This window comes from Aythya fuligula, chromosome 19 (assembly GCF_009819795.1).
Source record: "Aythya fuligula isolate bAytFul2 chromosome 19, bAytFul2.pri, whole genome shotgun sequence".
In the NCBI taxonomy this organism is placed as follows: Eukaryota; Metazoa; Chordata; class Aves; order Anseriformes; family Anatidae; genus Aythya; species Aythya fuligula.
In genome coordinates this window covers 8,419,991-8,444,052 of record NC_045577.1, presented here as the reverse complement: position 1 = coordinate 8,444,052, position 24,062 = coordinate 8,419,991, and the positions used below count along the sequence as shown (strand labels likewise).

Below are 24,062 nucleotides of genomic sequence, written 5' to 3'. Positions count from 1 at the left end.
CTCTGTTATCTGCAGGTAGTGGATTTTGGGGTTTAGATTTTTAACAAACATTTAATTCCTGCAAATATTTAACCTCAAGGTGGTAACTGAAAGATAAATTTCCATTACACTTCAGTGTTCCTTTCAATCCAACCAACTTCAGCTACTAGAAGTGCAAAATAGTGTCATCTCTTGTTGAGTCCAGAAGTATTTGATGCCTTCTATCACCTCTAGCAGTTCCCAAGACCTGCCATTATTAAAAGTGTTTGTTCCCTAGTCTTCATCTTGGAGGTTTCTTTCCCATAATTACACAATTCTCCAGGTTTTTTTCTCTCTAGTAATGTATTAAAGAGATCCCTGTCTACATCCATATGAAAGTCTACTGCTCATTTCCAGTAAAAACGCCTTAACCGAGCTTCAACATGAACAGATTGACTTTTATTCATGCTTTCTTGCTCATTTCTTTGCAGCTACTGTGTCACTAATGCGCAGTGCTGCATGGACAAAGCTATTTTGGGATCTCCCAAGGAGCAAACAGCCTTCTGTCCCTGTGCCCCGCCAGGTCTCTCTTACCCCTATAATATCCAGTTTCAGGTACAGTACTAGCACTTCTAGTTCTTGCCTAGTTTTTCACCCAGAGTCCTTGTTATTTGTCTCTGACCTGAGTTTTCCAGCTGGACTAACAGCCGTGCTTTCGCTGTCTGTAAGCCTTCACGTGTCAGTGAAGAGTTTCAAATGGAGTGGAGCTGCTTGTGGTCAGTTTGGCAAAATTGTGAAGTTTAATCTTCAGCTGGTGTACGACATCGCAGCAGTCCCAGAGTTCAGCAGAGGTGCTGGAGATTGCCAACGAGCATCCTCCTCTTAACGCCTCCCCGGCGCTCCCCAGCCAGCGCTGGGTGTGTTCGTTGTTGGCTCCTGCCTCGTGCAGCCGGTATCGATCACCGTGCTTCTCCCTGATGAACCTGAGAATTTCCCAAGAAGAAAAAACAAAAAAATAGTGGGTGATTTCCTGCTCCACACCTTCCCTTCCAACAGCAGGAAGCTGGCTGCCGGTCTACCTGCAGAGGCGAAGATGCTGACAGAGGCGAAGTGCTGGTAGGAGTCAAGTCCTCCCCTAGTAGCATCCTCACCTCCAGCATCCTCACCTAGGGAAGTTTTTTCCTCTCCCCAAACAGTGTGGCCTCGTCTCTGACTTCCAGGGCAGGGAGGCAGCAGGGATGACCCATTCTGCTCCCCGTGCCAGGCAGGAGCCGTACCCCAGCTCATCCACCGAGAGCCTGGTAAAACAGAGAGAAGAAACCTACTTCTTTTCCATCCACTATTCCTGCCTCTTTCCTTCACATATGTTGTGCTGCTAAATGCCGAGGTAGTGGCTGTTATTATTTATAGCTGCCAGTAGTGCGCTGGGTGCTTTGCAGAAAAAATACACCAGGTGCATTCTTTCAAAGAGCTCACAATTAAATGTTAGAGGCTAGCAGTGCTGCTGCTCTCAGGGACTGTACATCTCCATTTGGCTGATGTGACTTGACAGCTGGAAGCCACATTCTGATGGCTTTTCTTCTTTCTCTCTTTCTTCATTAAAGGTGCCAGGTTATCTGTGCGAACAAATAAAACCTGCTTCCTGACCCCACACACAGAACAGATACAGCAATTTTTTCCCTTACCACCCTCTGCCAAATTGCCTTAACCCTGCCCTGGAGAAGAGAAAGAACAATTTGATGGTCTGTGCCCATTCAGTAGACAGTTTTTCTGCTAAGCCTGTGCAAAGATGCCATTTGGTGCCAAGTGTAGTGATAGATTTGTGATTCTTCGCTGTTGCGGTTTCTTATGTAACGCTGTAGCTATAGCTGGCACTTGGCAAAATCCGTAGCTCCTGTTCTGGCTCAGCCGCACATGATGCAAGAATAAGGTAGTAAGGGCGGTTTGTATCTTCACAGCATTGCAATCTTGAAATGGGGCAGCCAGAGTGATTTTTCAGGCTGTGTTTAACTTCGAAATGCACCATTGCTCTGAATGACGCCTCTCAAGGAAATGACTCGAGAGCATGGGGATAGCCAGAAAACAGCGGCTGCCCCGTCTGGGGAGTGACACTTTGCTTCAGGAGAGACAGGGAACAGCTCTGCTCCCTCCAGGGACTCCCCGGGGACTGCTCTGCGTAGGACTGATGTCTGCAGTGGAGCTGGAGCGATGCACAGAGCCCGAGAGAGATCAGACCTGCAGACTGCAACCTAGCCAGGTGCCGGTGTCCCTGAAAAAGTGAATGTTAACTGCTGTCCTCTTATTAACCAAATAGATACTATTAGAAATTGATATACTTAATCGCTCCCAGCCAGGCTGGAATTTGAACTCCCGACCTAGAAGTAGTAGCAGAGTTTTCAGCTGCAGGGGAAAAAAAAAAATGAAGGTCAAATGAGACTTTTCCTGCGGGGTGAAATAATTTATTGCAGGTCTCAGATATGTGGTAAATTAGGGTGTGCATTATCTCATGGATAATAATTTCTCTCTGATGTTTGCCTCCTTGTGTGCATCTTTATTTTGGGCTCTAAATAAGATAAGAAGTACCAGAAATCTCCCAGGAATAACAAATGCATTTTCTTTGCTTGATTGAGGAAAGAAATATTGGACAGACATGTGTTATGCAACAATTTAAAAATAACTCTCTTGTAAAACTTGGAGTGAGCCTCAAATACCGCAGAAGAAGCAGCAATGTGTTACCTACCTTTTTATCAGCAGCGTCAGCCAGTACAGCTTTTTTTTTCCTGCTACTTTTCCTGAACTATTGGCCTGATCATTTCCCGGGCGCTTTATTTTAAAATACTTTCCTAGGAAATAAATTTCAAGTTTCTGTTAAACTTGAAGCTATCCTCAAATGGGAAGTAACACTGATATATCTGTGCTGTCCTTAATACCGTATTGGATAGCACAGTGACAGACAAAGCAAAGCCCTTTGGGTGCCTCATTGCATGGTGTGCAAAGCATTGAGCACAGTGCCAGCCCAAAGCATTCTTGGTATGGTTGCTTCACCCAAACCTGACCTTGCTCTTTTTGGCCAGGGTCTTCTAAAATGTGGAGTGGTGTGGGGCATTTCCACACTGATGCCCAATTCCAACATTTTGCCACATCTCCTTACGATACGAGAGGCAAAGTGGAAATTAAGCTCAGTCTTTGCAAATCGTACCCCACTGAGGGTGCGTGGAATTGGACACCCCAAATTACCAGCCACTACTTAAAATACTGGCCTTGAGAGCTTGGTGCAATAAACCAAATCATTTATTCGCAGCGGTACAGATTTTTTTTTTAAATGTAAGACCAGTTGCAGATGTAATGACAATAGAGGAAATTAGCTCATGATGGGATTTTAGAAAGAGGCTAGTGGAAATATGTTCAGTAATGTTCAGTTATTAAACCATTAAAGATCCCACTGGAGACCAGCTAGTAGGATTTCTCATAATCTGAAGTGGCTTAAAGCAAAACACAGAGCCCCTAAGGAGGGAAATGACAAAATGTTCCTTTGGAATATTCACCTCATCTCCTCGCACATCTCTGTGGGCTCTGCTCTGCGGCGTGCGTGGCACCACATACGTCTCTGACATACGCACGTGGAGGCACAGGCCCCTTCCCTGGTCCCAAGGAGCAGCGTTTTGGGAGGACGCAGCCTCTGTGCCCGTGCCCTCTGAGGCCGGGCTTCAGTGAGGAGCACTGGTAGAGGTGGAAGCTGAGAAAACTGCAAACATCTGTGGTCGCTCGGGGCCCAATGTAAGCCTTGCTGAAAATAGACGCAATAACTTCCCCTGGCTGCTGAAGCCTCTGGAGCAGGCGCTGCAAGTGGCTGCTCCCACGGCTGGGTTTACCCTTTCGGGGGGATTGCACAGGAACAGGAGGGTAGTAAGTCCTGACAATCAGGTCTTGGTTCAGGCCTGTTGAGAAGTCCTGGAGGTCACTCTGGCTTCAGAGAAGCTGAAGGACATTGTCCTGCCAAGCTGAAGACCCTAAGCTGGGAGAAACCTTCCCGTGAGGAGAGCTGAGCCTGGCGAACCATCATGGAGCTGAGGGAGCTGCCGAAACACCCCAAGGTCCGGCCATGAGGTATCGGCATGCCAAGGGGTGGCTGCTGGGCTCCCAGCCCCGTGCGTGTCATGCTCCAGACACTTGTGCAACAACGCGGTGTGTGCTGCTGCTGGAGCCCGTGGGGCTGCTGCTGCTATGGGGAGCTTGCGGCGGCTGCACGGCGCGGCCCGGACGTCGTTAACGGGCCTGAGTAATCAGGCGCTGCTCATCGAGAGGCACGATGCAACAGGCAAGGGTTCGTCGGTGACGATGATGGCCTTTACAGCAATTAGCCTGTCCTAACCTGCCTGCCGGTGCACCGAGCACAGTGCCCTGGGGGGGTGGATGCTGGCCCCGTTCCCTGGAAATCAATAGCGATGTGCTGATTTCCTGCCACCGAAGGAGGGCTTTCTGTGGGTCAGGGCCCACATCTTTCCCTCCTCGGTCCCAACGTCAGAGCCTTCCCTCCCTCAGCGGCCAGGCCTGAGCTGCCCATCGAGAAGTGCTCCTGTCTCAGCCTAGGGTCTGATCACAGCCGTGAGGAACTGAACAAAACAGATTTTCCCCCTCCTTCCCTGCTTCTAATAGCAACCAGGTGCTCTGACACTTAACCTGTGTACTGCCATGAAATTGCCTGTCTGGTGCAAACACCCACGTGAGGCCCTGGGCCCCTAGCATTTACATTACCCTGGTGTTTGTAACCCAATCTGATTTAGATCCTGCATCTCTATCATCCACTTGAAAAATTCGCATGGTTGTTTGTGTTGTTGTTGTTCAACCAAGGAAGTAGAAAACTGACTGTTGAAGTTTATTTTTTTTTCTTGTAAGAAGAGAAAACAATGATCAAGAAATATCTTTCAGGCCTTGGCCACAAACTTTGTTTTTTATTAAATGTGCTACTGTGTTTTAAATTGGTACCAGGGCAAATACTTGGACGATTATATCAAAGCCTGCTGGAGTTAATCAGTTGCATGTATATCTATATGTTTGCTACTTTACAAACTTACGATTCTCGCATGAAGGACAGAAGTGAGGGTTCTGTTTGAAGACAAATGTTCAGCGTGCCCAAGGTCCTAGCCAGAGCTGGGATTTGGGAGCTGTGTGCTGCGGGGAGCTGCTCGGGGCAGCACATGCCCTTGGGCACGACTCAGGGGAACAGGTCTGCAGCTCAGCTGCTGGGGGTTAAACCCAAGGGGTCTCACTCCAGTCTTTAAAACTGCTTCAGTTTTCTCAGTTACACCAGTGTAAGCAAGAGCAGGGCTACATAGTTAAGTGGCTATTTGGATTTTGTGGCAGTTATGAGAGGTGGTGGTGACTTTGGTTTGTGGAAGTATTTTGTGGAGCAAAGGATATTGTCCTTTTTCTACCAGATTTGATTGCTCAGCCTTTGACTTCAACCTTGAATGCACGAGGTCTTTCTGGTGTCACAGAAACGGGTGAGGTGGTTATGTTAGGTGTTACTGGAAATGCCTTCTTCACACAGCTGGAAGCAAAAATTGAATTTGGCCATCATCTTGATGCACCTGCATTGAATGGTGAAATGCTGGCCTTCAGGTAGCTAAGCAATCTCATAGCAGAAAGAGTTCACCTGTCATGATCTGTTCAGGCCCAATGCTGCCATGTTGTCCTTCCCTGGAAAAGCCCAGTCCATGTTTAAGCAAGGCTTGGGAGCAGAAATCCACCGTCCAGTCCCCATCCTCACATCCAGACAATGGACACTCACTTGATACTTCCACTGCCCTGTTTTGGTTTGCTCATAAACGAGCAAATCATAAAAGAAAGCTAGAGGGCACAGAGCAAACCCACTGCCTCTGTTGGGACCTAACTTATCAGGAGTAGAGTGAAAAGCTTCTCCAAGGTTGCTTTCTAGGTATTTATGTCTTCTGAGTCAGCCAGAGAGGGCCAGGAGCCTTGTTCTGAGGCCTTTGCACCTGCCGTGTTGCTGGGCTTATCCAAACAGCCAGAGATCGGAGTGCAGCTGAAAAAACAGCCCGTGCAAGAGCTCTGGATTTTTGCCGTCCTTCTTTTGTTTACAGGATCCCACCCCTTCTTTCTCCCAACTGCAGAGTCGGGCAGGAATTCTCTTCATTATCTTCTGCCGTGCTTGTCATGCCATTTTTATTAAAAGAAGGAAAGGCAAGGCGAGGGGAGTGCGTGTGAGAGAGGAGAAGATGAAAGAACGGTCCTATATAGACAGTCAATGGCAATGCAGGAAAAAGGAGGGCAGCCGGGGAGCGAATCTGTCCTGAAATGACCTCTTCCCCTGAGTTGCTCTTTATCCGTTGCTTTTGGAGCACCTGAAGGCGGGGGATCCTGCAAACACCACGGTGGCATCACTGAGAGGCAAAACCCAGCAGAGGTTCATGAGCAGCAGTGACGGGAGCAGTGCTCAGCTCCTTGGAGCCAGAAGCAGGGTGCCCAGGTCACTGCGTGGGGCTGAGAGGCTCCAACCATATCTGAGCGGTGAATTAGTGAACTTTTGGGGTATTCGGGACCTCTGTAGATGACCTTGGGTGTTTGGGTGCCTGTGCATGACTGTGAGCAGCACAGGGAGAATCGACTGGACAGCTCCAGGCTGCGGAGAGCAGGACTGGAGGCAACGCAGACTTTCAGCTCTGCTGTGCATCCTCATACTCAGCCCGCTTAGAGCAGCTGGTCGAAAGCATTGCAACCACTGCCAATGGGAGTTGTGGCTATTTGCTGCCAGCAGATTTCCTGTTTTGCTCAGGGAGGCTTCCTTGCTAGAGAAGAAGAGCAAAGGCGACGGTGTTAGAGGGACACGGTGTTAGAGGGACATGGGGATTGTTGGCAGACCAGGCTCACACTGGCTGCAGAGAGCTGTTCAGGAAACACCGTCTTTTGGCTCAAGGCTTTGGAGCCTATTGAAGACCAAAGCAAGATGGGTCCTTTGCGAGGATGCTTGGGATGCAGGATTTGCATGTTTCACATAGCAGTTCCTCTGACAGACATAATTTAGCTGGAGATGCCTAAGACCTTGTCATCTTGTCCTTAAATAACAGGAACACTGTCTGCTTTCATTGCTTTATGGCCATTTGTGTTTTCATAGGGCAGAAACTGGGATCAGCCCTAAGGATATTTTTAATTTTGTTGGAAACAGGAGTCTGTTCTGTTAAAAAAAAAAAAAAAAAAAAAAAGAAAAAAAAAAGAAAAGAAAAAAAAAACACTTTATGCTCTTATTTGTAGTAGGAAAAGCCACTATGGTAGGGAGAAGGGAGCAGGCCACTTGCTTTCCCCCAGTGCTTTCACTGCATCTCAAGAGCCATGCCATGTCCTTGGGTGCTGCAGCCCTACCATGGGCACAGAACTGGTGGGACTGTGTCAGCCCTTGCAGGTCTGCTGGCACTTGAGGTTCAGCAGGGCATCTATATTGCACCTGTAAATTCAATCATCCTTTAAACCCACCTTGGTCTGAGTACAAAACTACTTCCCAGAGGTTCCTGGTTTACAGGAACATGCAGTCTGAAAGCAAACGTCCCTCACCCACAGGACACAGCAAGTTGAACTCAACTGCCTGGCCTCTGCAGAGAAAACAGGAAAAGAATTAGAAGGTTTTATATTTCCGACCCTGGATCTGCCACTTGCCACAGCAGACAGAAGAGTAGCCCTCATGGTATTTTGCACGGCACGCTCTAATTCCCCCTCTAAGCAGAGGGCTTGAGTCATTGCTTTTTAATAAGACTGCCTCCCCACGGGCGGAAGCTGCAGCGATCAATGCGGCTTACTCAGTTCTCGAAAAGGTCATTAAAAGACCATAGATATAAATTTAAAAGAGTGTTTGTTCACATCCTTAATGTTAAAGATGTTCTTCTGTCTCACTTCCTTAAGCAGCATCGCGTGAAGGCGGCGCGTGTCAGACCTGGCTGACAGCGGAGTGGAAAGAGCGTGTTATCGCTCTCAGTGCCATCGGCTGCGAGGGCAGGCGGGAGGGAAAATTAATGGTCAAAATCTTGCTTTTATCACCGCTTGGAGCAGCACTTGTCTTGCTGACATCTCCAGATAGAGTCTGTAACATCGACCTTGGTGCTCCATAACTATATAGGAGAGAATAAATTCTCTTTTTTTTCCCTTCCTTCCTGCACTTCTTCCTCACTCTGGTACTGAGTTACTGCCCTAAGTATTGCACCTACCTTCCCTTTAGCAGGTATATTTTTCTGAAATGTGGGTACTGTGAAGGAATGCTAACAATCTGAGTAGCTGCAGATGCCATACATTTACCAGGTCAGACAGTCAGCTGCCATCAGGGTTTTGCTGCTGGTTGCACTGGGCCAGGGTGAGCTGAAAGCTCAGTGGCTTGAGTTTGAATTTCTGACATGACTTTCTTGCCCCAGTCCAGGCAAACCTGCAGCTGGGGCTGCGTGGTGATGCTGGAGCAGCCGTGCTCCCCCTTCTTATCTCTGCCAGCCATTCTCTGGGCATGGCGGGTCGCTTTGTTGGTCCTGCCCTGGCTGTGACAGCCTGGAGGTTGTGAAATGCGAGGTTGCTCTCAGCTGGGCTGTCCAGAAGGGGAGCAGGGATGAGGACGGTGATGGTTCATGCCATGGCTGCACAGGGCACTGTCTCCCATTCCTGTCTTTGTTTTGCAGTGCCTGTATGTCCCTAAGCATTCGTCATCGTCTTTCTCTGTATTGCAGCCTAAGACAAGGGTATTACATTCAGAGCTCATGGGGCATTGTGAGCACAAATCAGCAAGTGGCTATTTTGTACCTGAGTTTTGTAGAAGTAAGGGGAGCCAGGCTGCACACATACTGAAATGTATGAGTAAGGCATTGGATATTTTGCTCACTGTATGTTTTTTTTTTTAATTATTTTCTGTCACTAAACTGCAAGGATCCCAAGCCTGTGAAGGCGTAGCACTTCTCCAAGAGCTTTGTGTTCGCAGCAGGCTGCAGCTGGGATCTCCCCTCGGCAGCAGGGAGCAGGTGACAGGATTAGACCACAGTGCTTGAAGTCATTCTTCTCTGACGTGCGTAGCATGCTCTCTGCAAATGGAGTTGTGTGTTCACAGCCCATATAAGTAAATACGCCAGAACTCTCCCCACCTAATAGCATTCATTTCCAGTTTTCTGTCTTATTCACCCACATACACATTCATCTCCAATCACCTAATAATTCATAAACACCATATTCTCCCCTGTGCTTAATTTAGTGCTATATCTTCTTCCATTATGTTCTGCCAACTTCCCACCCTGTACATAAACAAATGTGAACTTTTCCTGTTTTCGGTTTGCTTACATGTATACACAAGCATACACAAACACTCCCACACACTAAAACACGCTCGCAGAGACACACTTTCTGCTGTGAGCTGAATGCCTGTCCATCACCTGTTGGTGGAAATCATACGCAAAGTCAGAATTCGAAAACTTCTGCAAGTGTTTGACACTTGCGCATGTCATCGCAGTACATCAGAAAGCACTGTTGGTTTGTTTATTTTGTAGCTGTTATAGCTGCCTGAACTGTTCATTTGTATGAAGTTTTTTCTAAGAATTGAACGTTTTTGTGGTTAGCAGATATTCAGTGGCAAAATCTAAATTTTTGCAAATATGGTTGTTAATCTTAAATATTTTATGGTTTTTAGAAAGAACTTGAGAAATAAACATCCTTTAATAATCAAAGCTTGCCTCTACTTTCTCTTTATCAGTATATAGCAGAAGCTTCCCATCTTAATCAGTGGTTTTATCCAGGAGGGAAATCTAGAGGAAGCCCCCAGTATTATGCATCAGAGTGTGTTTGGCTGCTGAAGTTAGTTCGTGTCATTTCTTTTTCTGGTTGGCTCTAAGGACCATTTTATTCAGGATATTACTAGGGTGGAAGATTGAGAATTTTCACTTTAATTAAATAAACACTTATACTAATATCTAGGTAGATATCTCCCCCGATCTGTAGAGCAACTAAGATCTTGCTGGTGCTGCCTGAATTCTCTCAAGTTTACCTAATAGGCGCTACAGGCTACTGCTGACAGGAGTCGGGTGAAGAAGCAGTAAGAAAACACTTGTGAGGTGGTTTTGTTCCACTGCATTTTATCCCCTATTTAAAGTGCAGTAACAAAGAATCGCATCCCTGTGTTGTAAGCACACAGAAACAGCATTGTTGAAAAATGTAGTGTGTAGTACCTGAGCTTAAGTCATGCTCGTTAATTTAATGAATGTTGTAAGGAGGTCGTTATTTCGCGAACTTGAGTATTTCGGTAACTACAGTCCATTGATACCTACTTCAGCGGCTTGTTGCTCTGTGTAGCAGATATACCTCTTCGTAGTACACACTTCATTAATACACGCTTCTGCCCAAGCTCCTGTGACAGAAAGACATCTATATTGCTCTTGGTAATTGGGGCAATGCGAGTGCAGTGAGTAGAGGCCTGGCATGGGTTAGGAGGGAGCCGGGCTGTGGTGTGGGCTCTGCCAGCAGCCTGATGGATGACTTCAGGCAAATCGTGTTGCCTTCCCTGCTCCGTGGCTTTACAAATCAGCACAATGAGGCTGATAGTAATGAGGTTCTTTGTGGAACGTTTTGAGTTCTGATAAAGCCAAAGACATTGTTCAAGCTAATCTATTATATTAGGCTTTTATTATTTTTGTATTACACATAAAATCACTTCTCATTTACCGATGCACGGGATTTAAGCGATTAAGGTTTTGCATAAACACGTAGCAGTTTGATAATTCTTTATGTGAATGTTTAGATAGTAATGCCATGATCTGGTACCATGGTTCAGATCCTATATTTGCACTGTCCTGGAGATGAAGAAACCTTTTAAACTGTACTGTTCTAATACCCTCACAAAGCAGATAACACATTTGTCTGTCACTGAAACAGCCCTGGTCCAATTCTGTCTTAAATCAAAAGGTAAATTCCCACTAGCCCCAGCTGAGGTTGGACTGAGCGTGGGGCTGGTGAGGAAGTAATCAATGTTTGCATGGTATCTGGAGTTCCTTGAGCAGCACCAACTTGCCGGTGATGCCATCCCTGCTGTGGAGGGACAGGAGCAGCAGTGCCCCGAGGCCTAGCACACAAAGCCCGGGGCTGGTTTCTGAGGCGCTGCTGCCGGTCAGTAACTCTGGCACCACACCACTTGGCGCTGCACAAGGCCGGGCCTAGGCATCAGTGCCCCAACTTGCATGGTTGTCATCAGCAAGTAGTCTTATGTCAAATAGCCAAGAGTTGCACCTGTTTGTGCTCAGAGCTGGGCCTAAATCAAGCGTGGACATACAGGGCGCTGACGGTGCTCACAGCAAAAAGGCACCACAACAAAAACTGTTCCCATCAAAATGAGGTAGGAATGTTCTGAGGGCCTGACCGATCTAAGACTTGCTTTTTTGGTGGCCAGCCCCCATTTCAGTAGCTCCTTCTTCGCCCTTTGTTACTGCCTTTGTTGTACAATCACTTAGTATTTCCCCTTATGTTGCAGGGAACTGAGCGACGGGACCACGTACACGTACCAGGTCGTCATTGTTTCCGGGGCAGAGGAGAGTGAGCCTTCCCCCGCGCTTGTGTATATCTCTGGAAGTGGATACTGCGGAGACGGGATTATCCAAACGTAAGTCTGGAGCGAGCAAACAGATAAATCTGAGCACATCTACTCAGCCAGGATCCGAGACTAGAAAGAAAGTGATGACCTCTGATGTCTCCTTAGCTTAGGCCGGCTCTCATCTGTAGATAATGACTCATGTGCTTGATGATTACCAGGATGATGACATTTAATTGGAACTTAGGCCCTGCTATCCTGGCACCAGTAGATACAGACAGAGATACAGATAATGGAGTCCAGACAGCAGGATCGATATGAAAGTACGCTATATGCTGTTTATGCTGTTTGTGTATGCATATTGCATATATATATACGTTTATATGACATTTCCTATATAGGGCATTGCTAGAAAAGTTCACACTGTCTTTGGCGCTGTTGTTACACATGAAGCCCCACGTACCTGGCAGCTGGTGGGCAGGGTAAAACCCCTGCTATCTGGCCGGCCGGGTTCCTGATACATCCTCTTGTTCGACCGATCACTGGAGCTGGGATGCATTTGGAAGTGATAGACTTGGCCTTAGAGAGAGAGCGCTGGGAATTGCGTGTGCTCGGTCAGCCTCTCCCTCTCACCAGCTGCCAATCCCCAGACCACTGAAAATGTAAAACAATCATTCACAACTATGTTAGGGTTTATTCTTTTACTATGTTGGACCTTAAGGCCACCTGCTTCAAAGCTTCCTGGCATTAGATAATTTAATTATTTACATGATGGAAGTAACAACAAGCAAGTGCTTAATCCAGACAGTATTATTTTCTTAAATAATGCTGATCAGCAATCACACAACACAACTCTGTCAGATGATACACCTGGCAGCAAGTATTTGCAGGATGAGGCCCAACAGGCAGGGAAATCAAAGAGAACAATCAAACAACATATAAATCCAGGGCAGTCTTGGAGAGAGAGGTGGAGAAAGACAGATTAATTTTGCTTTCCATAACTTTTCTCCTACTGTTATGTTTGCACATTCCTAAAACATCACTTGTGGCTTTGCAGCAAGCGTCGAACAATAGCTGAGCTGCCTCAGGAGCGAGCAGGAACCAGACTGTGTCACAGCTTGGTTGGTTGTGGCCCCACTTGCAGCTGTGGCAGCCCCTTTCTCATCTGGTTCGCACTCTTCTCCCCGCGTGCCTCTGCAACAGTGTGGTCTGGAGCAAGGCAGGACCCCATCCCCAACACCACCCTGCTGACTGCTCCCCTCTGAGTGCTGTCACCTGGAATAGCCCAGCACTGGGCTTCATACCTTGTTATTCCTGTGCTGGGGTCACAGGCTGGCCTTTCCAGATTTAATACAAAGGGTTTCAGAGATTACTGTTCTCTTTCTCCCCACCTGCTGAGTTGCAGCCGCACCAGCTATGAAGGAAGTTGCTCATATCCTCATCAGAGAACAGCAAGTGGTATCCACATGTGCAGGAGAGAAGTGGCCAGGCAAGCTTGTGAACCAGGAATGATGAAAGTTAGGGCTGGAGGAGGAAGGGAGAGGAGTTTTCAGGGTTGGCTCATAACGCTGCTGTACTGGATTTCAAGGCTTTGGGGTTCTGCAGAGGGGTTACAGCGATCATCGGGATGATGCCATTTGCCATCTGACTCCTTTTTGCTCGTTTGTGCCCTGCCTGTAGAGACCTGGGGGAAGAATGTGATGACATGAATAAGATCAACGGTGATGGCTGCTCCCTATTCTGCCTGCAGGAGTTATCCTTTAATTGCATCGGTAAGTCTGTCTCGGAGCCTTTCCACTCACGGTGGGCAACAGCTCTACGCAAAATGCAAGGAAAAATCAACAGCATTTTCAGCATTTCCAGATGAAGAGTTGTCATGGAAGAGGGAAAAAAGGTGGAATTTGTAGGTCTGAAAGGCGAACATATCTTCCCAGCTTCTGGTCATTTTGATGGGAAATTGGTTCTGCTGGCTTTGAAACAGCCTCGGACTTAAGGCTAAGTCAGCCATTGTGGGACTGATCCAAAGCCCATTGAAGTCAGTGGGTGGCTTTCCACTGGTTTCAATAGGCTTTAGATCTGGCTACGTGAGAAGACATGAACTGATTTTTTCTGGTAAACAGGAGGAGGAGTGAAAGGGGAAGGGACTGAGACCAGAAGCAAGTCCAGCTGAGGTCACACCTCCTTTGAGTTGCAAATCAATATCTGAGGATCAAAGGTCTGGCTAATCCCCTTTTTGAGAGGTGAAAACTACTTAATCAGATTTCATTTGCAAGCCTGGTTTGCTCTGATTAGCAAAACCTGTAAGCACAATGGCCGGAAGATGCTCGAGCTATCTGGGATAGCAGGGCTGCAGTTGTGAGCTTTACATATTTATTAAACTCTCTAGGAATGCTGGGGGCAGAGAAGGGAAAAGACCAATTTATGCAGCACCTTGTGTGGGGCAGTTTTGAGTTCTGGGATTGCATTTCCCAAACCGGACTCAGCAAGGCCTGGAGAAGGATGAAGCATGCAAACCTTCTAAAACCAAAGTTAATGTTTATGAAGGGTTGGCCTTTTCCCAAGAGGTTTAACAGATTCCTTATCTAGATCAACCAAGCAAATACTCTAGATGGGACAGACAATGATCCCATGCCTGCAACTCAGGGCATTGGTCCTAAGCAAAATAATACAATGTTGGCAAGATGGAAATTTGCTCTTTTTGGCAATCTGATGATTATCTCTTGTGGCTGGAGCAACATATAAAGGATCTCACAGGCAACACGTTTCCCTTGGGTGGTAAGCTGGGGACTGCTTGTCTCAACTACTACATTTTTACTTCAGCAGCCCACGCAGTGAGACTTGAGGCCTGATTTGGTGATGTACTTATTTCCATATGTAAATCACTCTATTGAAATTTGAGAATATTTATGGTCAAGGCTAATTGTGACTATTGGTGGTCTTGAAGTCACGTTTGTGTTTCAAGTAACTTGCTGAATTAGACCTCAAACACTGAAAGAAATTAGTCATAATATTTTGAAAGCGAAATAAACACTAAAGCAAATGTTTTGGATTCTCCAAAAGCCAGGCGTAGTCCAAGGCTGGTTGTGGCAAGGATTTGAGTTGTAGTTGTACAGCTGCGTGTGTCTCACCCTGCTCAGCAGCAGGCCTGAGTTGCCTGGTCCAGGTTGGTGCTTTGGCCACATCCCAGCTTTACGTTAGGACATCAGCCAGGTCCTCCCCTGTGTTCACTGGTTCTCAGGGAAACCAGGCTGGGTGGGCTGGGCAGGAGCTGCATCGTGTTCCCAGCATGTCCCCACACTGGAGTCCTGACCCTTGGAGCACACGGCGGTGTTGTGACAGGTGAGTGCAGGACCCTGTGTGCGTGTTCATCTCCAGTACCAGCTGCAGAGCTGGTTGTGAGTATGGAAAAAACCTGTCTGACAGCAATGTGACTAAAAAAATAAGTAATTGCAGTATAAACTCAGGTAATTCTATGTCATCACAGAGGGAAAGTTTTTTTTCAGGTTTGCTTCTGTTGAAAAGGAAAGCGGAATCCCAGGGGTAACAAGTTGTTTGGGTTTGATGAGCTTCAGGAGGCTGTGGTTTTGCACAGGTCCTGCATTACAAAAGTGAAGGAAATCCAATTGGTTGTTTGTGAAATCCCAAAAGTGAGGATTTCTGTCGGTAAATCAAATTAACTAAATCAGTGGCAAGGTGCATGGGCCCAGACTTCAAAAATGTTTCATTGTATGACTGTACAACTGTGGTAGTGTGACTGTTGTGGTGCTGATGGCCTCCGTGTGCTGGCAGGTCTGTGGGAGCAGACTGGCTGCTGTTGTGTTGGGAGGTGTTGCCTTCACCAAATCCCTGGGAAAGGTGCAGTCAGAGAAGGAAATACGTGAGACAGGCCCTATTGGACTCTATGGGTGCTGGACCGTCTTGAATTAGGACAGTAAAAAATAGAGAGAAACTGCTGCTGAATCTTTTGGGCAAATGAAGAGCACAGCTTTTTGTTCTGTTTTAACATAACAAGCATTAAAGACTTGTGAAAAGCATAAAAGTAATGGGGAAGTGAGTGACAGGACATATTACATAATAATAATAAAGAACAGAAATTCATCATTCTCCATAATCTAATAATATTAGTCTGGGTCCTCTGTCTTTAGCCAAACAAAAGCCTTCATTGAGACTGGTGGGATGTTTTCTTGGAAAATACAGAATGCTTGGGCCCCTGTTTGAGGAGGAGAGAAAAATAAGTGTAATATATTTCCATGTTTATGAGGCTGACATATGTTATAATCCTGTAGGACAACAAGTAATTATTTCAGACAGTGTTATTTTTGCAGTGATGTTGTAGTTGTCCTATGTAGCCTTTTAGAGCCCCAGGAATCACTCCTCTTCACCAAAGAATTCAGCGAGCCTCAAACACATGTTCAGAGGCTTTGCTGAATTGGGGCCTCAGGGTTTGATCTTGCAAATGTTTCCTTCCAGGCTTGTTTCTGAACTACCACAAGGCATTCTTTAGACTTCAGCAAACCTAACCACAATAGTGAATGCAATGCTTGTCACAAATTGTCTGCAGGATGGGATCCCACATGGCAGAAAATAATCGCTAAACATTTGGATTGCAAAGGCAGGACCGAAGGGGCGTCACCGAGGTCCCATAGCAGGAGGTTTGATAGCAAAGCCCGAGTGGGCTTCTCACATCCACAGCAGAGACCTCACGTCACCTCCTTTGATAGAAGAGAAATACAACAGAACAAGCAATCACCATAAAGCTTTACATTTAGAGCCATGAATCAGAGAATAATTTCGGCTGGAAGGAGTCTCTGGAGGTCTCCGGTCCAAGCAGGGCTAACTTCAAAGCTAGATCCAGCTTCAAAGTTGGAGCACATCGCTCAGGCTCATGGCCAGCTGTGCTGGCTATCTCCAAGGATGGAGGCTGCCCGTTTGCAGGTGTCCTTCTGTCTCTCTTGCTCTGTCTGCCTTTTAGGATCATGAGGTTTATGTGCTTTTTTTTATTGGTCCAGCTTTCCATTGAATAAATGGCAGAAGGCTCTCAAGACACTTTGCGCTAGTGCCTGTAATAAAATTAGACTTTTTTTTTTCCCTTGGTTTTGTTTTCCCTCCTCCTTTCCTCTCTAATCAGATAACAGGGGATCAATCTGCTCTGCCACGGGAGGAGGGGCGCGGGGGAAGGAAGGAGGGAGGCAGGGAAGAAAACTGTGTGGTCTTTACTGTCAGGCTGTCCTGGCCTTCTCTGAACACAAAGCCGAGTAAAAGAAAACAGATAAGATTAATAGCGTTTTCTTCCTGCAACATGCTGAAGAGCGACAGTGAGATTAATTAATTAATTAATTAAAGCATCTGGCAGGGCTCCTTTTCTTTCTTTTTTTTTTTTTTTTTTTTTAAGTCCTGTGGTACACTCACCCTTCCCATCCTGAAATTTATCATCTATACTTTTTTTTTCCCCTTGCTTAGCAGATTTTGCATATTTTATCTCCTCTGCCCAGAACTGGGTCCCACGGGGAAGTCTCACTTTGCCTTTTGATTCGTAGGAGAGCAGCGAGTCAGAGTCTTGTCCGCTGTGACGGATGCGCCCCTCTCCTACCTCTTGGCTGCTTTCCTTTCACCTTGTTCTTATTCACTCCCGGGACACCTGATTTTTGTGATTAGTGAGGATCCCAGCCAAGTTCAAGCCAATGAATCCCATGTAAAACGGGCCCCGGTCACAAGAGTTATGATTTGCAGTTGTGTGAACCCAGAGCTTTTTAGCACTTGATCTGTTCCCGGCGGACTGTTGAGAAATGGGTGTCTAACAAGCAGCTGAGCACCTTGTCCTTGGTATGCACTCTCCCACACACAAACACCGTACACATGCACCCAGATATATGTGCGGACATTGAAAAAGAGCGCTGCTTTCATTTGCATTCCTTTTGTTGAGTGTGATGTGCTTTATGCATTGATTTAGCTCTCCAGTGCTGAAGAAAGAGAAGGATATAATAGAAAAGATGCAGAGATCAATGTAAAAGAAGGGAGGGGGGGAGAGATTAATATGAAAAGAGATGAGTAAAGACTGATAGACGTATTGAAACCCGGCTGGAAAGTAGCTGCAGAACTTCTATCTCGCCTTAAGTTTGCCTGGTAATTTCTGGGGTTTTCAGTCACATCTTATTGGTGGTGTTATTGCTGTACTTTATCTCCTTTGCTTATGAGGGACTCCTCATGAAAGGCTTTGTGCAGCCAGGCAGGGCAGCACTGCCTCTGCCTTCGACGTGTGAGCAGTCGCGCCGAGGAAGGCGAGCTTTCCAGTGAGGCACATGTTTCCGTGGGTTGTTGGATGAGGGCCTCTGGGATGTGAAACACAAAATAAAGGCACAGGGCAGAGGAAAACAGAAAATAAACATATCTAACTCTTGAATTTACCACCGATTTCTGGCATGCTCGCAGCATTAGTCACCAGTGGTTGTTCAGAGAGAAGTATGATTTTAATTTGACAACGCTCTGTTAGCACCTTTTCTTTTGCTTCTGCTTGGCCCCAAATGTTTTTCTGCTACCTTACAAATCTGGATCTGTCATTCTCCTCCTCAGAGGCCTCTCTCTCCAGCTGTGAGCCTTACCTTTGTGGGAGCTCTATCCTTTACCTCTCCCATTATCCATAAATTAAGCATAGCACTTTCCCCTAATCTTATTGTTTGGAGGGCTGCATTGCATTCAGGGAAATGATTAATATTCATGAGCTTGCTATCTCTGTTTGGTGCATAATCCTCTGGGGAAATTGCAGTGTTAAATGAGTGACACAAACCTAATTTTATATGTCTTTTCTTTCCTTTCTTTCTTTTTCCTTTTTTTCCCTTTCTGACAGAGGAGTAATGTGCTTAAAATAAATTGATGGATGACCATCCATATTCATTGTGGGCATGCTTTGAGAGCGCGCCTCGCTCCCAGCCAGGCCCCCTCCCCTCCTCATACCCCTGCACGGGAACACGGCTTTGACTGCCGAAACCGCAGTCCCACGCAGCAGCAAATGGTGTTTTCTCCCACAAACACCAAATAGGCCCTGGCTGGCCCCACAGAGGGCTCTCAGCAGAACAGCAGCACGGGAGAAACCCAGCCGCCCGGCAAGGGAAGCTCAGCATCTCACAGGACATCAATAAGAGCAGAGCATTGAGCAAGTAGCTTGGGAAGGAGTGCTGTCGATAAAGAAGCTGAGGATCTATAGCAGGATTTCATAACGGATAGCAATTAATTTACTGACTGGAGCTATTCAGATAATATTTGTGTGAATCCTTCAGCTTAAGGCAAATACTTTGAAGCTGACTGTTTCCTGCAGCTCATGGGAGTGTGGCTACATGTTCCAAAATGTCTAAGCACTCATTTGGCAAGTTAGTAACTTGCCAAATAACAGCATCGTCATAAAGTCTCTTAAAGTGATTTTCAGACTGTCATCATTAATAGTGCCGTCTTAGCAGGGCCAGCTGAACCACAGAGAAGAGAGCGCAGGCATCTCAGGCAGCAAAACGCTTTTTTGTGGGGGAGAGTGTGGGCTGGGGTGGCATTTGCCTACATTTTTCTCTCGGCCAGTGACTCCAGCCCAGCTCAATCCAGCTTTGGTGTTTAGGACATGGCTAGAGTGAGAGCCCAGCAGAGAATTGCTCCTCTGCTTGTTGCATCCCTCTCGCATTACTCTCTTTACGGATCAAAGAGGCTTCCACGGCTGGTCATGCTTCCCTCCTTAGAGCATCCTCCGTGACTCAACAGCGGCTTGCTGTGCTCAGAGGATGATGCTGAGCACAAGACCTGCCTTTGCAATAACATCCAACCACACACACAAACAAGATGTTTGTTTTCCTTAGTGAGTGGCATCAAAGTTGTGTGCTGTGTTTTGTTTTGTTTTGTTTTCTCCTGGGCTCCTTCCCAGCCTCTGAAGCAGGCGGGCCAGGTGTCGCAAAGGGCTGCTCCGGCCAGCCTTTTTGTGGTTGTAGCGGTTGCTGCCTTGTGCAACAGAAATCTCAAAATTTTCAGTTGAACAGTCTCCAAGCGTAGCTAATAAGCCTGTGCAAGTCTGAGGAAATACTGAAGTGTTATCAGCACTGCTTTTCTGATTTATTCGAACACACAGAGAGGGAAACAAGGGTAGGTGGAAGAGGAGGCGCGTTGTAGTGCTTTTCTAACATGCCTGGCGTGGGGGGAAGGCCATGTTGGCTCCTGTTGGCTATCCGCAGAGCAGATAAGGTCTTCCTACCACTGCCAGCAATGCAAAATATCCTTTCTCTTAAGTGACAGAGGCTTGTGTTCTTGGAGGTGAAATATCAAGTTTCAGAGCCGGGCTCTGTGAGGGAGTTGTAATTGTATCTGTCTGCAGCACGCAGATCAATTGCATAATTATTGTGCTCTGACCGCTATATCATACCGATGAGCCGAGTCACGCCAGACAAAGGACAAGCCCAGGAATGTATTTCCACAAAGCAGCTGAATTACCAGGGAGCCGTGCTCTGCAAGCACGTTATATCGGCCCCGCTAGGTTCAGGAGATGCTCAGACACAATTGTCATATTGTACGGAAAACAGCCTCCTGCGAGGCCCCTGGATGTTCCGCAGTAGATTGCAACACCCACGTTTACTTCATTTCCAAGGTGTCTGCTTTATTTCATTGAAGAAAAACGTCACAATTTATTGATACGCAACTTTATTCGCAGAGGTCTGCCCGAGCTCTGCGCGGTGGTTTTCCTCTTTGCAAATCAGGATATCCAGGAAGGAAAATAGCTCTCGACTGTTTTAATGCAGCAGGAAGTATCTCTGTCTCTGGCTTCTTCAGTGTTAGAGAAGAGATCAGCAGATACCCTGGCAGAAGGCCACGTTACTCACCCTGTTCCCACTGAAGCCAAAGGTGAAACGCTCACCGAAACAAATGGTGCAGGTTCTGCGATCACTCAGCCACTGGTCTCGTGTGAGCTGCGCTGGAGTTATTCCTGCTTTTGCAACAGAAACCTCTGGATGCTTTTCTTCTCATCTGTGGACACAAATACCAGTGCTGGAGATGCTGATTAGGTGACACGGGTAAAATCCCACTTCTACAGAAGCTGCTGACTTCAGCGAGCCTGTGATCTGACCCTCACCACAGCCAAAAGGGCCCGTATGCCTTTGCCTCCCTGCAAGGTCTGAACGGACCTTTCAGGGGTTAAAATGTGAAGCTCACTCTGTTCCAAGAATTTGTTACTCTGAGACAATGCTTCTGCATTTTTGTGTCCCCCCCTTTTTTCTTTTTTTTTTTTTTCTTTTTCCCTCGGACGAATAGTTATGTGGCATGAGGCTTGTTATAGTTGGAAGCATCCCTAAGTAAACAGCTGAGCTTAAAAATACTTTTTTTTTTTTTTTTTTTTTTTTTTTTTTTTGTCTGGCCTTTAAAAAAAATAATTGTAGTTATTGCACAAAAGAAGACTATGCTGATGCCAATCACTGCATCCTAGCTGAAAACAGGAAGCCGCCCTGAGTGTCTGTCCCCAGCACTTTGACCATGCAGCTCGGACATTAAAAGCCTCATCGGAGGATGTGCCCTGTGCTATGAAGTGGATCTCTTTATCTCTCTCTCTCTCTCTCTCTTTTTTTTTTTTTTTAATGAGGTGGAAGGCTGCCTATCACAGATAAGTGTATATCCTGCATGTCTGCTTCCTGATGTGTTTCAGACTTGATTTGTGTCACTTGTTTTTTTCTGGCCTCGCTTTAGGCAGGTGATGGGGAGTTACCTGCTGGCCCTGGCAGGGTCTGGTAGGTGCTCCCTGGCCTCTCTCCCAGTCCTCTTCCTTACCTGGTGCCTCTTTTATCTCTAAGCCCTGGAGGGGCTGTATTTTGGTGCAAAAGGCTGTGTTTCGCACTGGCTTGAGCATCTTTAAGAGGCAAAGACAAACAGAGCTCGCATCATTTTCTGTGCAATGCACAATAGCCCCACAATTGTTCCAGATCTTGAAGTCCAATTACAATTGGCAATTTTAGGAAACAAGCCAGGTCTTGCCGATGTTTCCCCCACAAATCCCCCTTCTCCAGGTTGATGGCTGCCATGTAGTGTTCAGCAATTCCCGGGTGTGACAGATTTCTCTGCTAAACTAGAGATTTCTTTCTTCCACTAGCCTAAAACAGGGGCAAGAGAGGGACTTTGGTTTGGCTCTGACGTTTTGGTGCCTTCAGTGATGGCTTTGTCAGGGAAAAGGAGCTCTGACTGCCTGAATGAATACACGTTCCCCGAGTTCAGCTCAGGATCCTTCAGCATCTGTTGTCAGTCCCCAGGGACGCTGTCTCTTGCTGCCAGGTGCTATGCCTGCAGACATTTTTCTGTTCTAGGTTTAAGCTGGATTTCCAGGCAACTGTTTTTTAATTTTTTGAAGTCATTTCTCCTTGAGGACAAATCAGATTTACTTCACGTTCTCTTCCTCCATACATTACTCAAATCAGATTCGATTTTAAAGTGAGAAGTCCGCAGTATTGATGAATGTATTCCATGGCGTGAGTGCCCAGCACATCACCATGGACTTCATCAGGTCTTTGTATCCTATAGAGCTCTGTGGAGACAAGAATTAGATTGTATTATCAAGGCCCTGGATGCATTTAACGTAACAGTAGGCAACAAAAGATCAGAAAAGGCCTTCTGCACCACTGTGGAAATAAAGATGCTTGCTGCTGCTTACAGGAGATACACCACTCCTGACACTGCCCTCCACAGCTCTGAGCCTGTAGGACTCTCTAGATTCAACTGATCTTTCACACTGCTGGTGGAAAGGGAAGAAGCCTGTTAGTTTATATTTTGTGAGGGCAGTCTTTGGAAGAAACAATCTGGTTGGTTTTCACTGTACTTATAAAAATGTGAAGCCTGACTTCTAACCTACCAAGCATCCCATGCCAGATCAGGAGGCAGAGCTGGTGCTCAGCACCTGCGGAAGGAAGAGCTGGCTGCCGTGGGCTCTATGTGGGCTCTTCAGGCCCCTCGTCAGTGCCTGGGAAGGATTTGGAAAAGTTCCCATCTTTGACATGACTCTGAGCAGGGGACGTGTCCCCTTTCCCCTACCATCTTTCACAGCACAAGGAGGTGAGCAGGTACCTCATCTGCTCTCGGTTTTTGGGCATGGGGCCATGCAGCCAGCAGACCTGGCGGCAGGGTGAGCGGCCATGCAGGTCAGTAAGGCTTTGTTAAGCATTTTTAGGCAGTCTCCATTTAATTCAGACATCTCAGTCTCTCCATTTGGTTCCTCCCTCGGGTTTTGCAGGCTCCGAGCAGACAGATTTATTGGGGTCTTAAGCATAATCAGGAACAAATTAGCCTCTGTTAGGATCACACACTGGCCTGGATCACAGCTATTCAAGGCTGCCTTCCCATCCATGTGCGCATGAATTAAGTCATCTGATTGGAGTAGGTCTTGAGTATTCTTTTATCCCAAACACATGATCTTATCAGAAGCCCATTATGTTTATCATCGCATTAGGAGGGAACATTTGGAGCCAGTGCAGGAGTATGTTGGCTATATAAATGTTGTGCTTACTTCAGTGCCTATCGTGAAAATAAGTCCGTGCTTCAGGGAGGCAAGGGAAACACTGTCTGAATATGTGTGCCTAAAATTAGGCTGTGAGTTTCTGGGTGTGTTTGCATCAGTGGGGTGGCTGCATCGGGGATGTGTAAAGAGAGCGTACATGTGTTTGTGTGTCAGTGCTTCTGTCGGTGTGGGTGTGTAGCAGGATGTATTTGGGTGCCAGTGTGTGTCACTGGAAGTGTCTATCTGACTGTGCATCTGTTCGTGGTCTGAAGGCTTGGTCTTTTTAATATGGTAGGTCTTTTGCTTTTCCTTTTTTTTTTTTTTTTTCTTTTTACGGAAATAAGCCTCTTTTCATTAAATGACAAAGAAACTCTTTTTCCAAAAATAGATATTTTCATGTGTTTGGGATTTGTTTTTGAGGATTTTTGATTGCTGACCGCAGTCTTCCCAGAGCCGAGCGTTTCTCAGAGATTTCTGCTGAGGCTCTCGCTCAAAGTGGGACACAGTGCTGCGAGGTGGGAGAGCTGCTTCGCTTCATCCCCCTGTTCCTGGGCACAGCAGAGAGCTGCCCTACACTTTGACAGCTCTCTGCAGAGACACGCAGAGCAAGAGATGCTTACGGATAAGGTGAGGGGAACCAAGAGCTAACCTCCATTACACGGAGCTCTGCGCCTTCCTTGGACTGACCAGGCCCAGGCCACGTCTCTCCCACCCCACACTTGTGTGGCGCTGGGCCAGCACCAACAAACCCTGTGGAGCTGTGCAGCATAATAATAATAATAATAATAAGGTGTGCAGCAAGGATGCCCAAATTGGGGCTCTGAGGGCACACACGGTTCATGAGCAGTTCCAGTGCCGTGTTCCCAGCAGGGCCAGTGTCGGATGATGGGTAGCAGGGCCCTGCTGGCATCAGGATGAGGCTGGGCAGCGGGGCCACTGGGGCCGGCCCTGCTGGGTTGCATTAGAGCCCATCTGCACATCCACCCCGGCCCTCTCCCACCGTGGAGTAATGGGGCACCCTGGGGAGCCATTGTCAGCCTCGCCTGTGAA

The 24,062-nt window shown here is 46.9% G+C and overlaps 1 protein-coding gene across 1 annotated transcript in view; it reads left to right on the top strand.

The window, feature by feature from the left end:
• The window catches only part of PAPPA (pappalysin 1), a 181,060-nt gene that overhangs the window by 79,480 nt on the left and 77,518 nt on the right, over window positions 1–24,062 (top strand). Inside the window, exons 8-9 of the mRNA XM_032200161.1 lie at window positions 11,456–11,584; window positions 13,193–13,284. Coding sequence (XP_032056052.1) covers window positions 11,456–11,584; window positions 13,193–13,284 — 221 coding nt within the window. The remainder of the gene's footprint in view (window positions 1–11,455; window positions 11,585–13,192; window positions 13,285–24,062) is intronic.